This window comes from Mesoplodon mirus (assembly GCF_964341445.2).
Source record: "Mesoplodon mirus genome assembly, chromosome: 2".
NCBI classification, from domain to species: domain Eukaryota; kingdom Metazoa; phylum Chordata; class Mammalia; order Artiodactyla; family Ziphiidae; genus Mesoplodon; species Mesoplodon mirus.
This window is the reverse complement of record NC_138977.1, coordinates 117,007,863-117,023,242: the sequence shown is the minus strand read 5'-3', so window position 1 is coordinate 117,023,242 and position 15,380 is coordinate 117,007,863. Positions and strand designations below refer to the sequence as shown.

General features: G+C 38.2%; 1 protein-coding gene across 3 annotated transcripts in view; it reads left to right on the top strand.

Moving 5' to 3' along the window:
- TBCE (tubulin folding cofactor E) overlaps positions 1 to 15,380 on the top strand; it is a 114,279-nt gene that overhangs the window by 71,089 nt on the left and 27,810 nt on the right. For all 3 annotated transcript variants that reach the window (XM_082635027.1, XM_082635025.1, XM_082635026.1), the window contains one exon: positions 7,086 to 7,170. In XM_082635027.1, the coding sequence (XP_082491153.1) occupies positions 7,086 to 7,170 (85 nt within the window). The remainder of the gene's footprint in view (positions 1 to 7,085; positions 7,171 to 15,380) is intronic.

Below are 15,380 nucleotides of genomic sequence, written 5' to 3'. Positions count from 1 at the left end.
TAGAGAAGGCCCGTGCACAGCAACGAAGACCCAACGCAGCCAAAAATAAACAAATAAATTAATTAAATTTATTTTTTAAAAAGTGGATTAGGACACAAAAGAATTGTGTGTGTGCTAGTACAGGATCTGGTTCTTTTTGGCTATGTTATTTTGGCAGTTGTGACAATAAGAAATAGATATTGGTCTCTGCATCAGGTTCCTGACACAGAGCTCCTAAAACCCATGTAATTTCCTGAGTGTGGGGATGCCAGGAGCCTCTTTCGTTCTCATATTTGGTCTTTGAACCTCAGACACAAGAGCATCTAAGGCCCTTGGAATCTCCAGACTGATGAAATCCCCTAGATGGCATCAGACTGGGGACTAGTCATCAGAAAGACCACAGCATGATTAGGAGGCTGCAACTTTCAGTCCCAGTCCTGTCTTCTGGGGAGGGAAGAGGATTGGAGATAGTTAGTAATCAATCATGCCTACATGATGAAGTCTCCATGAAAATCCCTAAACTATGTATTTGGAGAGCTTCCAGGTTGGTGAGCCCATCTACATGCTGAGAGGGTGGTGCCCCAAACTCCACAGGGAGAGACTCCTGTGCACAGGACTGTTCCGGACCTTGCCCTATGTACCTCTTCATCTGTCTCCTTTATTATATCTGTTATAATAAACTGGTAAGCGTGTTTCCCTGAGTTCTCTGAGCTGTTCTAGCAAATTAGGAATTTTTAGGAAGGAATGTGGAGAACCCTGATTTATAGGCTGTTGGTGAGAAGTACAGATGACAACCTGGGACTTGAGACTGGCGTCTCAAGCGGGGGCAGTCTTGTGGGACTGAGCCCTTAACCTAGGGGTCTGCACTAACTCCAGGCGGTCCATGTCAGAATTGAGTTGAATTACAGCACCCCCCTCCTGTCCACCAAGAACTGGAGAATCTCTTGGTGTGGAAAAACCCACACATCTGGTGTCAGAAGTGTTGTGAGATGAGTGGAAGAAACAGAGTTTTCCCTTTAACAAGTCACATATTTTCCCCAAGCTTCAGTTTTTACCTTTAAAATTGAGATCATGTTTCTCCATGCTTTTTAAAAAAAATTTTATTGAAGTATAGTTGATTTACAATGTTGTGTTAATTTCTGCTATACAGTAAAGTGATTCAGTTATACATATATATATTCTTTTTCATATTCTTTTCCATTATGGTTTATCACAGGATATTGAATATAGTTCCCCGTATTATATAGTAGGACTTTGTTGTTTATCCATTCTATATATAATAGTTTGCATCTGCTAATCCCAAACTCCCAGTCTTTCCCTACCCCCACTCCCTTGGCAACCACAAGTCTGTTCTCTATGTTTGTGAGTCTGTTTCTGTTTCGTAGGTATGTTCATTTGTGTCATATCAATATTTTAGATTCCACATATAAGTGATATCATATGGTATTTGTCTTTCTCTGACTTCACTTAGTGTAATAATTTCTAGGTCTATCCATGTTGCTGCAAATGGCATTATTTCATTCTTTTTAATGGCTGAGTAATAGTCCATTGTATATATGTACCATATCTTCTTTATCCATTCATCTGTTGATGGACATCTAGGTTGCTTCCATGTCTTAGCTATTGTAAATAGTGCTGCTGTGAACATTGGGGTGCATATATCTTTTGGAATTATAGTTTTATCTGGGTATATGCCCAGGAGTGGAATTGCTGGGTCATAGGTAACTCTATTTTTAGTTTTTTGCGGAACCTCCATACTGTTTTCCATAGTGGCTGAACCAATTTACATTCCCACCAACAGTGTAAGAGGGTTCCCTTTTCTCCACACCCCGTCCAGCATTTGTTATTTGTAGACTTTTTAATGATGTCCATTGTGACTGGTGTGAGGTGGTACCTCATTGTAGTTTTGATTTGCATTTCTCTAATAATTAGATGATGAGCATCTTTTTATGTGCCTGTTGGCCATCTGTATGTCTTCTTTTCTCCATGCTTATTAAATAGGGTTCTCTTGAGAAGCAGGATAAAGTTAAAGCTTTTACCACGTTGCAACCTCTTTGACACAGTTGGGCGCAATCTCTTTTAACACCTTTAGTCTTTTTCTGCTGAACTACGTGCTCCTGTGCAACCTCTGGGCAACACTTTTAGCTCTAGCTACTCAGGACTTTTTGAGGTCCTCTAAACAGATTATGAAATCTCACACTATGCCTTCACCTGGCATATTTTCTCTTCAAGGCTGACCTCAAGTGTTACTACCTCTGTATGTCTTTCCCATAACTACTCCCAGCAATATTAACTTGTCTTCTTATCTGTGCTCCCATAACACCTAAATTTACTTTTACTCCAAGACTGATTCTTTATATAATGACTGTTAGTTTACACATCTGTCCCTATTAGAAAACTTTAAGATGTTTTGGGGCAGAGAACTGTCTTACTTATTTTCCTGTCCTATTAATTTTCACTCCTTATTATTTACTTCCTTTTACTTTCTGTAGGTTTCATTAACTTGTTTTTCTCCCCTTAACATTTTGAGACAGATAATTGTTTTCCATCTTCAACCTAACATGTACATTTAAGTCTGTAAGTTTCTCTCAAAATGCAACTTTTAGCTGCATTCCCCACATTTTGACATGTAGTGTTTTCATTATGATTTGGTTCAAAATATTTTCTAATTGACATTGTGCTTTCTTTTTTGATGCAAGGTAATTTAGAATGATATTCCTTAATTTCTAAATATATGAGGATATTCTAATGAATTCTGTGTTATTGACTTCCAGCTGAATTTCACTGTGTTGAGAGAACGTACTCTGATTTCAGTTTTTAAAGTTTTATTTATTTTTTATTGTGGTAAAATACACATAACATAAAAGTTACATTTTTCACATAAGTGTACTGTTCAGCGGCATTAGGTACACTCATATTGTGCAACCACCATCGTCATCCATCTCCAAAACCTTTTTTATCTTCTTGAACTGAACCTTCATACTCATTAAACGGTAGTTTCCCATTCTCCCCTCCCCCAGTCCCTGGCAACTACATTCTACTTTCTGTCTCCATGAATTTGACTACTCTAAGTACCTCATATAGGTGGAATCATACAGCATTTGTCCTTTTGTGACTGGATGACTTCACTTAGTATAATGTCCTCAGGGTTCATCCATGCTGTAGCATGTGTTAAAATTTCCTTCCTTTTTAAGGCTGAATAATATTGCATTGTATGTTTATACCACATCAAAAATAATGATACACTTAAGAATTAACCAAGGAGGTAAAAGACTTGTACAATGAAAACTATAATGCACTGCTGAAAGAAATTAAAGAAGACATAAATAAATAGAAAGACATCCCATGTTCATGGATTTGAAGAGTTAATATTATTAAAATGTCAATACTACCCATAGCAATCTACAGATTCAGTGGCTGTCCCTATCAAAATCCCGAGGACAGTTTTTGCAAGCTCGCTTTTAACTAGAATATTTAGTCCATTATGGTTTTATTTAATTGTTGATAATTTGGGTTTATGTCTACCATCTAATTATTTACTTTCTAATTTGTCTTGCCTATGCTCTTTTTTTTCTTTCACTGGATTGATTAGTTTAAAATCCCCCTCTATTAATTTGGTATTTATACATTTTTATTATTTAGTGGTTACCCTAGAGATTAAAATAAAACATACATCTTTGAATTATAAAAGCCTAATTAAAATTAGTAATTTTACCTCTTCCTGGACTCATGCAAAGACCTTAGAACTCTTGAACATTAATTCCACCTACCTGCTTCCTTATCCACATGTTGGATATTTTAATCTGTGTATTTTATTTTATTTAAAAATTTTTTTAATTTATTTTATTTTTGGCTGTGTTGGGTCTTTGTTACTGTGCATGGGCTTTCTCTAGTTGCGGCGAGCGGGGGCTACTCTTCATTGTGGTGCGCGGGCTTCTCATTGCAGTGGCTTCTCTTGTTGCGGAACACGGGCTCTAGGTGCACGGGCTTCAGTAGTTCTGGTACACGGGCTCAGTAGTTGTGGCTCGCAGTCTCTAGAGCACATGCTCAGTAGTTGTGGCACATGGGCTTAGTTGCTCTGCGGCATGTGGGATCTTCCCGGACCAGGGCTCGAACCTGTGTTCCCTGCATTGGCAGGCGTATTCTTAACCACTGCACCACCAGGGAAGCCCAATCTATGTGTATTTTAAACCCAAAGAGATGATATTACTGTTATTTCGTATTTCAGTATTAATTTAATATATTTACCATTTTGTTGCCCTTCATTCCCCTCTGTATCCTCAGGCTTCCTTCTGGGATAATTTTCTTTTTCCTTGAAGATCACCCTTGTTGATACTTCTTTGTTGAAGTTGCCTTTATGTTGCCTTAAAAAAATTTTTTTTTTAGTTGTGGTTACATATATATAAAACAAAATTAGCCATTTTACCCATTTTTCCATTAAAATTTTTAAATTATTATAAAATATATGTAACATAAAATTTACCATTTTAATCTTTTTATTGAAGTATAGTTGACTTAAAACATTATGTTAGTTTCAGGTGTGCAACATAGTGATTTGATATTTTTATCAATTACACACCATTTTAACCTTTTAAAAATAGACTTTGTTTTTTAGAATAACTTTAGGTTCACAAGGAAATTGAGTGGAAGGTACAGAGATTTCCCATATACCTCCTGCCCCCACACATGCATAACCTCCCCCATTATCAACATCTCCCACCAGAGTGGTACATTTTTCACCCATTTCTGTTAATGGCCTTTGATGTACAAAAGTGTTTAAATTTTATGAAGTCCAGTTTATCTGTTTTTTTCTTTTGTTGCTTGATCTTTTGGTGCCATATCTAAGAATCCAGTGCCAAATCCATGGTTTTATAGATTTTTCCTTAAGTTTCAGGGTTAGAAATAAATCCTTATAAATAAAGTTTTCTTCTAAGAGTTTTTTTTAATCTATTTTGAGAGTTGAGTGTCCAAATTCATTCTTTTGCATGTGGGTATCTAGTTGTCTCAGCACCATTTGTTGAAAAGACTGTCCTTTCCTGTTGCGTTGACTTGACACTTTTGACTATGTATGGGTTTATTTCTGGATTCTCAACTCTACTCCTTTGATCTGAGCCTTATTATGACAGTACCACACTGTTTTGATTACAGTAGCTTTATAGCAAATTTTGAAATTGGAAAGTGTAAGCACTCTGACTTTGTTATTGTTTTTCAAAATTGTTTTGGGTATTCAGGGCCCCTTGCTTGCCTTTACTTTTTTGAAGGATATTTTCATCAATTACAGTGTTCCAGATTACCAGGGTTTTTTTGTTTGTTTGTTTTTAACTTATTTTTCCCCCCGGTATTTTGAAGATATTATTCATTTATCATTCTGGCTTTTATTGTTTCTATGGAGAAGTCAGTCAACTATTTCTGGTTGTTCTCCTTTGGAGATAATCTGTTTCCTCTCCCTCACCCTGAGCTGTTTTAAGATTTTTCTCTTTGTCTTTGTTATATGGCAACTGGTGGAGTTTGGTTTTGCTTTGTTTTGTTTTCTTTTTTTTTTTGTGGTTGTTTTTTGTTTGTCTTGCATTTGTACTGTTTATTTTTCTTAGACCTTCTTAAATGTGTGGCTTGATGGCTTTCTTTAGTTTTGTAATAGTCTCAGTCATTATTTCTTCAGAGATTGCTCTTTCCACAATCTCTCCCTACTCTCTTTTGGGGGCTCCAGTTCTATATACATGGTAGACCTTTTCATTGTATTCTCTGTGTCTCTTACATGCTAGTCTGTTTTTCATCACTTATTACTGTGCTATGTTCTGTATATATTTTTTTCTGACCTGTTTTTTAAAAAAATTATGTATAATCTATTGTAAAAAAACTATCCATTGAATTATAATTTGAATTATTGAATTTTTCAGTTCCAGAATTTCCATTTAGGGTTTGAAAAAAGTTTTAAAATATTTCTGCTAAAGTTCTCAATTTTATCTTTTGTTTTCCTGAAAATATTAAACATATGTAAAACTCGTGTTATGCAGATGCCCAGTGGACCTACTGCTCTTGGCTGTTGTTTTTCTTGGTTTTCAGTCATAGACGCTTATCTTTTTCTATGCTTGGTTGTTTTTGTTTGAGTGCCAGGTATTGATTATGAAGAGTTATAATTTGAGCTTTGCAATGGTGTTAGCTTCCTCTAGAGAAGACTGAAGTTAACTCTGGCAGATGGCGAGGGTCTGTGGCAATCCCAGATCACTTAAACAAATCTGGGAATGAGATTATTTGAAGTTGACCTTCAGTCCCTTCAAGGGCTAGTCTGTTTAGAGTTGGTTCCTTCCTAACTCTTAGAATCAAGGCATTTCAAGCTCCAGTACAAAACCTAGAGAGTTTCTTGCAACCTCCATCTTCCTTGGGAGGCTATAATTTTCATTATTGACCTCTTAGTCCCTCAAAAGCTCTGGCCAAAGCTCTGTTCAGCTTTTTAGCTTTTCAGCCTTTTCTACCAGTATCAGCAGATGCCTTGAGGGGAAAAATTTGCTTTAAGACTTTGTTTAACTCTGGGTTTCCCTTTTCTCTCAGATTTTGGCCTTGTAATTCTTCAGTGCCTTGTTAGCTCTCTGGTGCTTTGAAAGAGATATCTTACATATGTGTATATATATATATATTTTTTTTAATTGTGGTAAGTTATACATAACTAAACTTACCATTTTACCACTTTTAAGTGTATAGTTCAGTGATATTAAGTACAGTAACATTGTCATAGTTGTCACCACCATCCATCTCCAGGACTCTTCATTTTGCACAACTGAAACTCTGTACCCATTAAACAAGAACTCCCCATTCTCCCCTCCCCTTAGCTCCTGGCAACCACCATTCTACTTTCTGTCTATAAATTTTAGCTACTGTTGTTTTCTGCAGTTGTGTTTTTTGTTGGCTTTTTGAACCAAACTTGCTATTGCATTTGCTGATTAAGTCCTGAGTCCGAGGTTGACTTGTCTTTTCCTAAACACATTTCTTTCTCCCCCAGTGGTGTCTGTGTGCTATGGTTTCCATTGCAAACTGTACTTGCTTGCAGAAAAATGGAGCATCACCTCTGTCCTAATTTAATGTTCATTTTGTTTTTCTTGTTCTGCCAGGACTCTGGTTAGGAGTAGAATGGGACAATCCCGAGAGGGGAAAGCATGATGGAAGCCACGAAGGGACTGTGTATTTTAAATGCAGGTAATTTTCCATTGCAAATTGGCATGGTTATCTAGGAGAATGTTAAATAGCTGGATAAGGGGGGATGGAGAAGAAGACATGTTTGACTGTTAGGGTAGTTATAATGTAGAATTTGGTGTATTCTAAAAAGACAATTCTATTTGTAGAGTTTTTTTTTCCTAATTCTCAGTCTTAACCTTGTAAGTGGGATTGCTTTCTTTGTCCTTTTTTGTGTTTTTGTTTTGTGACAGTTTTTTTTTTAATTGGATGGTTACAAACATTTCTCATTGATTCATTAACTATTTACTACCTACTGAGTGAATACTAGAAGAGGAATAGCCTAGATATCCAATAAGAAGCAGTTGATTAAGCAAAATACAGAACATCCAAACAGTGGAATGCTAGGCCACTATTTTAAAAAAAGCTCTTGGGCTTCCCTGGTGGTGCAGTGGTTAAGAATCTGCCTGCTAATGCAGGGGACACGGGTTCAAGCCCTGGTCTGGGAAGAGCCCACATGCTGTAGAGCAACTAAGCCTGTGTGCACAACTACTGAGCTTGCGTGCCACAACTCCTGAAACCCACGCTCCTAGAGCCCGTGCTCCACAACAAGAGAAGCCACCGCAATGAGAAGCCCACACACCTCAACAAAGAGTAGCCCCTGCTCACCACAACTAGAGAAAGCCCGCACGCAGCAACAAAAACCCAATGCAGCCAAAAATAAATAAAAAAATAAATAAATTTATTTTAAAAAATAAAATAAAGCTCTTATCATGAAAAGAATTACACATTATAGTGGATATCTACTAATATTTTTACCTGCTTGATTTCAGAGAAACTATGTGAAGCTCTGAAAAGGATGGAGGGGAATTTCAGGCAGTCTATCTTTTAAATTTTTGTTGTTTGTTTTCACTAAGTTTCAGTTTCTTGGAAGAATCCGTTAATATTAAGCTTATCATTCTTTATATGTGGTACAGTGAACACACTCCTGGCCTGGTAATCAAGAGGCCTCTAGCCTTGCTTTTAACAATCTTTATGACTTTAAATCAGACTAAATTTACTAACCTCTAAAATGAAGGTCAAAATCAGATAATAGCAAAATAAGTTTCCTAGTCGAGCATTCTGTAGTTTTGGCAAGTCAGGATAGAAGAAGAATTGGCATGTTCCTAGAGGCCAGCGGTGGTGACAGACATGGCATGAGGCCAGCTCAGAATCTGTAAAGAGGTCATAGAGGATGAAGGGAGCAAGTTATGTGTTTAGAGAGGTGTGGAAATAGAAATCTCTTAGCTTGGCCTGTTGATCCCTTACCTGCCTGGACCATGACCTCACAAAACCTCCAGTGAGGGAACGTTCCCTGTGGAGCCTGCCCCAGCACCTCCCAAATCGTCCGTGGTTACGTGTCCTTCTTGGTCTCTGCATATGGTGATATTTTCAGTCTTGGTTACTCTGAGTAGGAAAATGAAGACTTGTGTCAGTTCTGGCAGAGCTGGGATTTGCCCTGAAGTGCTGATGGGCACAGACTTAGTGTTCAGGTTCTTACCCTTGGAATAAGCATTTCCTTGCTTTGTTGTATTTCCTAGTACAGTCATGCCTGAGCATTTATGTGTTGAAATACATATTATGTTATTATAAATCACTTTTCTTTTGTTTCAATGAAATGACATTTTGTTGACTTTGAAATCCTGTATGGGTCAGTAATTCCATTTCGCGTTGTTTTGGGGGCAATATAAAAGGGAGCATTGGTTCTGTTGTGGTGGAGAACCACTAGTCTAGACTAAAGGAATTACCTTATCCTTTATAGTTGTTAATGCTTATATTGGTATTAGTTTGAACATGGCTTCAACTAGTAAAGATTATACCAATATCTTAGAATCTCTAAATCAGACAAAACAATATACCACATGTACTTGTTATTAAGCTAATTCAGATCTCTTAGTAACTTCATTGGAGTCTTCTTCTACATTTCAAATTTTACTTGGAAAGTCATAATAATGATATGTATTTTACCACAGTACACATTTTTTTTAATGCTTAGATGCAATTTTCATGAAGCCAAAGCAATTTAAAGTTGTCAGATCATAAATGTTCCCATCTTATACTTGTGAAATAGGTAAATGGCAAAAAGGTGGTATACCCATTTTAAAGGAGGAAAATGGGTCAGAAGTTGTCATATTGATAGCAAAATTTGGATCCCACCTCTTCAGAAGCACATGTTACTGTCAAGTGGCTGAGCCTGTTAGGCACAGTATAACAAGGTAGTTATGCGCTCTGGCGCACATGTCTTATGAAGGCTAGTCTGCTGGCCTCTGCTGTGTATGCAGGATATTAGGGTGTGTTGAATGAGGTGTTTGGTGAGCTGCTTTCTTGAGTCTCCCCAGCGTCCCAGGTTGCTGGGGTGACACCCTGCCGGTCAGGGTTAGGTCCTGCTGCTTGAGGTCAGAACCTAGGGACAGACAGGGTGGTTTTCAAGGCCCGGCTCAGGGCATACATTCTTCCCTGTGTATTTTCCCCCAACCAGTTCAGCTCACGTTGATCTCATTAGACTTCTCAGTTTAGAATAGAATAACATTTGCAAAGGTCTAACCTCTGTTTTAACAACGACCTTCAAGAAGAATATAAGATAGGATTTAACCCAGAGAAGAACCGTCTTCACAGTTAGCTTTCATTGTTTCCATGTTATCACATTTGTTCGTTACTCTGACTCTTTGAGATGGATGTGACAGGTATTGGTGACCAAGTGGGTTATGAGTAGAGCACGAAACACTGGAGTCAAGCTCAAATCCTGGCTATGAATGAACTCCTCTTTAGTGTAGGTCTCTAAAAATGAGATAAATTTTTTTCTCGAATAGTTGGTGTGACACCGACAGAAGAAGTTTAGGGAGTGGACCAGATTACCTTGGAAGGCCCCCATGTCACCCTTTAGTTTCAATCTGATCTCTTAAATAACATAAGGTAAATATGGCAATCTCCTGGTTATATATTAATTACCCATAATTAATATTTGTGACACTGTCGGTTTACAGTAGTAGTGTACAGGTTTATCCCAAATTTATGCCTGTAAACCAGCTGTGTGTCTTTCCCAGGTGCTTCTGTTCTCCATCTATTGTCTTTTGGGGAGATGAGGGGTTCAGTTAAGGTGATGAACTTTGAATTTCTCTCTGCCTTATCCTCAGATTTCCAGCGCTTTTCTTTCAACCTAAACTAAAGGGTATACCCTAAACTCTTTGAACTGTGCGGGTCAGTATTTTACCCTCAGCTTTTATTGAAAATATTCCCTTTCTAAGTAATTGCATGATTTCTCTTTTCTGTTGAGCAAGAAATCTTAAAATCTTACTTTTCTTCAGCACCATGAATGGAGTTTAATACTTGGCGTCAGAGGGGACATGGTGTCCAGACCATGTCCACAACACTGGCTAACTTAACAAATGGAAGCTCCTCGATTTGCTTATCCTCTGTGCGTCATAAGATTGTTGGAAAGTGTTCTGAGGTTCTTAAATGAGCATTAATGCATCAGTATAAAATATTCTCCTGGGGGGTGGAATGGACTGGGAGATTGGGATTGACATATATACACTACTATGTATAAAAGAGATAACTAATGAGAACCTACTGTATAGCACAGGGAACTCTACTCATTGCTCTGTGGTGACCTAAATGGGAAGGAAATCTAAAAAAGAGTGGATATATGTATACATATACCTGATTCACTTTGCTGCACAGCAGAAACTAACAAAACATTATAAAGCAACTATACTCCAATAAAAATTAATAAAAATAAAGAAAATAAAATATTCTGGTATGGTATAAAGTGATAGGATAATTTTTTAAGAAATCACTAAATGTGCTGATAGGATACAGGCAGGGTGAATCTCTGTAAGAGGTGAAGAGAGATACTTCATTTTGGGAAGCTTCCCATGAATCAGGGCAAAATAGAAATTGTGACATTCAGAAGCAGTGTGCAAAAAGATGCTTATCTGCTGAGCTTTTTTCTTTTTTCTGTTGGGAAAATGAGTTCACCAGGTCAATTCTTTAGATATTACAGCAATGTACATTAAATTAGAGTGAATATGTCTCCTCTCATGGTGAATGGTTAGTTACACAGTGTTGCTGAAAAGGCTCTATGCATGCCTGTAACAAACAGGATATCAAGGTCAACGATATTATTATTAGAAACTCCCCAGAGACCCAGTCTTTCCCAGCATCTAAACAAGCCCCAATAAGAAATATACTTACTATAGGAGTTTTGGAATCTGTTGGGGACCCTTTTACCTTTGAGTAGTATTGCCAGATTCAGCAAATAAAAATACAAAATGCATGGTGAAATTAGGATTTCAGATAAGCAGTAAATCATTTATTGGTATAAGTATGGGACATGCATCATACATATAATGAAAAATTTTAAGTATGTAACAAATTTCAGATTGTTTATCTGAAATCCAGATTTAACTGGGCACCTGAATTTTATATGACAACTCTGTTGGGCAGACTGAATCTTGATTATAGTGCTTCGTGAGAGTCTTTCATTTCTGCAAGAGCCATGGTTGGGATGTGGACTTTCCTAGCTGCATATGTAATTGGTGGGCCGAAAGAGGCAGGAACTTGAACAAGCCGAATGCTTACAAGAGAAAACATTTTGGACTCTTCCCCCTTCACTTCCTCCCCTCCCCCAGTTTTTTCTCTTTTAGGCAGGGTTCAGGATTTCAGTGTTCAGATGCAACATCTTGATAATAATCTAAGATCTCAGTGGAATCTTTGAATTATTAGTTTGTCTTTGAAGATTTCCTGCTATTGATGGGCACTCCTTCAGCTAGCATTTTTTATTTGCTGGGCTGTTTGTTTTTCCTAGAAACCTGCCAGGAATGTTGTAGAGGAGACTGATGTTTGATGTTTTCCTTTGATCTGTAAAGGGCACAGCATCTCCTTTGCACCCACCTAACACCATTCCTGACTTCTTTCTTCTGCCTGCAGCGAAACTAAACAGCAATAAAGGTCTCTTCTTGAATTGTTCATTACCACTGTTATAAATTTAGGACAGAAATGAAAACCATGGTATTTGTTTTGCATTGTTGTTTTTCCATTTATTATAAATGTACTAGTTTCAAAATTTGTGCTCTCATACTTATTTTTACATTTCAATCACATAATATTTGAACAATAAATTTTCCTATTTCTATGTCCACCCCCCAATGCTACTCCTTTAAGGAAAACTAATACTATTTCATAAATTTCATAATTTCATTTCACTAAAATTTCAAATTTCACTGTTTCACAAGCCAAAACCTGTTTTATAAATGTGAGACTCTAGGAACAGTCTCTTAGATGCAAAACTCATTTGTTTGTATACGTTTAGATAGACTGAGGTACATAAACGAGTGTTCTAAATTGTCTGGAATTATTTTTCCAACACCTAACAACATACCTTGGGATTTAGTTCAGCCTTGTACATGTAAAGTGTTTAACATTCATAACGTTTAGTTGTCAGTAAACACAAGATTGGACTGTGTGCTGTCAAAATGGAAAATTAAACGAGACAGCCTACAAGTCATCTTTGTGATTTACTTCGTAAGAAACACCTTTGTTTATTTATTTATTTATTTTAAGTATAGTTGATTTACAATATCGTGTTAGTTTCAGGTGTACAGAAAGTGATTCCGTTTATATATATATATATATATATATATATATAATCTTTTTGAGATTCATTTCCCTTATAGGTTATTTCAAAATATTGGGTATAGTTCCCTGTGCCATACAGCAGGACCTTGTTGTTTATCTATTTATATATAGTAGTGTGTATATGTTAATTACACACTCCTAATTTATCTCTTCCCCCCCCTTTCCCCTTTGGTAACCAGCCATAAGTTTGTTTTCTATGTCTGTGGGTCTATTTCTGTTTTGTAAATAAGTTCATTGTATCATTTTTTTAGATTCTGTGTATAAGTGATATCATATGATATTTGTCTCTGTCTGGCTTACTTCATTCACTTAGTGTGATAATCTCTAAGTCCATCCATGTTGCTGCAAATGGCATTATTTTCATTCTTTTTTACGGCTGAGTAATATTTTAGTCTGTGTGTGTGTGTGTGTGTGTGTGTACACACACATACACACCACATCTTCTTTATCCATTCATCTGTTGATGGACATTTAGGTTGATTCCATGTCTTAGCTATTGTAATGTAGTGCTGCGGCGAACATTGTGGGTGAAGCACCTTTGTTTAAAACATAATATTTTATTTAAAATGTTACGGTTCTAGAAATGTTTTATTTTCAGTAGTACTGCTTTTGCTGTGCTTTCTCTATTCTCATAGGGATTTTCATGTAGGATCCTGTTTGATGCTTATTGTAGGACAAGTACCACCACTTTTTCATCAAGCTCCTACTCAGATTTCAAGGTCCAACTCAGATTCTACTTCTTCTGTGGAATACACACTAGACCAGGACTTTTTTTGTGTTGTGTGTCCTTTCTGGAGGCATAACATAATCTTTTCAAAAGCAGGAAAAAAAAATACATTGCATTACAGAGGAAATTTAGTCACATTGAAGTAATCAAAAATATTTTAAAATTATGATCTAGTTAGATATATATTTTTCTTTTTTAGATCTATATTTCTTTACTAAATAACATTAAATAATAATATCTACTGATGGATCTAATAACTACTAAAATTTGTGGTAGTGAGGAGAATAAAGACAGAAGTGCAGGAAAGGATAGTGCACTGGTAGTCAGGAATCCAAGTCTTGGCTGCGCTACCTCTGTGATTGTGACCCCAGGATCCCCCACTGAAATGGGATTGGATTAGATCAGAGTTTCTTAAAGTGGGACACGAGGCCCCCTTGCATCAGAATCCCCTGGCACATTGTTTTAAACAGCAGAACCTGGGCCCCAGCCCAGTCCCACTGCGTGCACACCCTGGGGTGGGTTCCAGTAAGCTTTCCAGGTGACTGACTGTTTTTCAGGTTGAGTTTGAGAAGTCCTAGACTATGTAATCTCTTAGGTAGATCCGTTTGAACTCTTAAAAAAAAAAAAGAGAGAGGGGCTAGGGAATTCCCTGGTGGCACAGTGGTTAAGAATCCTCCTGCCAGTGCAGGGGACTCGGGTTTGAGCCCTGGTCGGGGTAGATCCCACATGCCACGGAGCAACTAAGCCCACGCACTGCAACTACTGAGCCCGTGTGCCGCAACCACTGAAGCCCATGTGCCTAGAGCCCGTGCTCCGCAACAAGAGAAGCCACCGCAATGAGAAGCACGTGCACCGCCATGAAGAGTAGCTCCCGCTTGCCACAACTAGAGAAAGCCCATGCGCAGCAACAGAGACCCAATGCAGCCAAAAATTAAAAATTAAGAAATACATATATATATATAAACGAGGCTAGCTACATCTAATCTCTTTAGCTGAGTGATAGAAATGTGTTTGTTAAAACAGAACTGTGGGGCTCCCCTGGTGGCGCAGTGATTGAGAGTCCGCCTGCCGATGCAGGGGACACGGGTTCGTGCCCCGGTCCGGGAAGATCCCACATGCCGCAGAGCGGCTGGGCCCGTGAGCCATGGCCACTGGGCCTGCACGTCCAGAGCCTGTGCTCCGCAACGGGAGAGGCCACAACAGTGAAAGGCCCGTGTACTGCAAAACAAAACAAAACAAAAAAAAAAAACAGAACTGTGTTCTTCACACTAGGAGCCTTTTCTGTGTGAAAAGAAGATGAAATATTTCCTAGGCAGCTTCTGGTAGTCAGTGATCCTCTGATATCACAGCAGGCAGACTCAGGACCTGATTCTACTGCAACAGAGAATTTAATTTCCTGCATCGACAATTTCCCCCTCTCCCTTGGGTTATTTTTGTCTCATGTAAGTTTGGTACTTTCTCCCATCTTAAAACGTCTGCCCTTTCCATCCCTCCTCTCCCCTTTCCATTGGATCTCCTGCAGACGAGAGGAGTCTGAGCCCACTCTCCTCTCAGTCTCTGGAGCTTGTCCCATGGCCCTGCCCCAGCTGCTTCTAGCAGGGTCACTTTCCGACTGCTAGATTCACTGGCCAAACTCAGCTGTCGCCTTCCGAGCATTCACAGCCCTGGACACGGTTGTCCACTGTCTCCACTGCTTTCCAGGACACCACCCTCTCTGGGGGTTCTCACGACCTCCGGGCCCCTTCTTTTTGCCCTGAAATCACTTCTGACTTTCCGAGATTCCGAGTTCCTTTTACAATCTGGTAATCTCTGTAGACCCACCTCCCAGAAG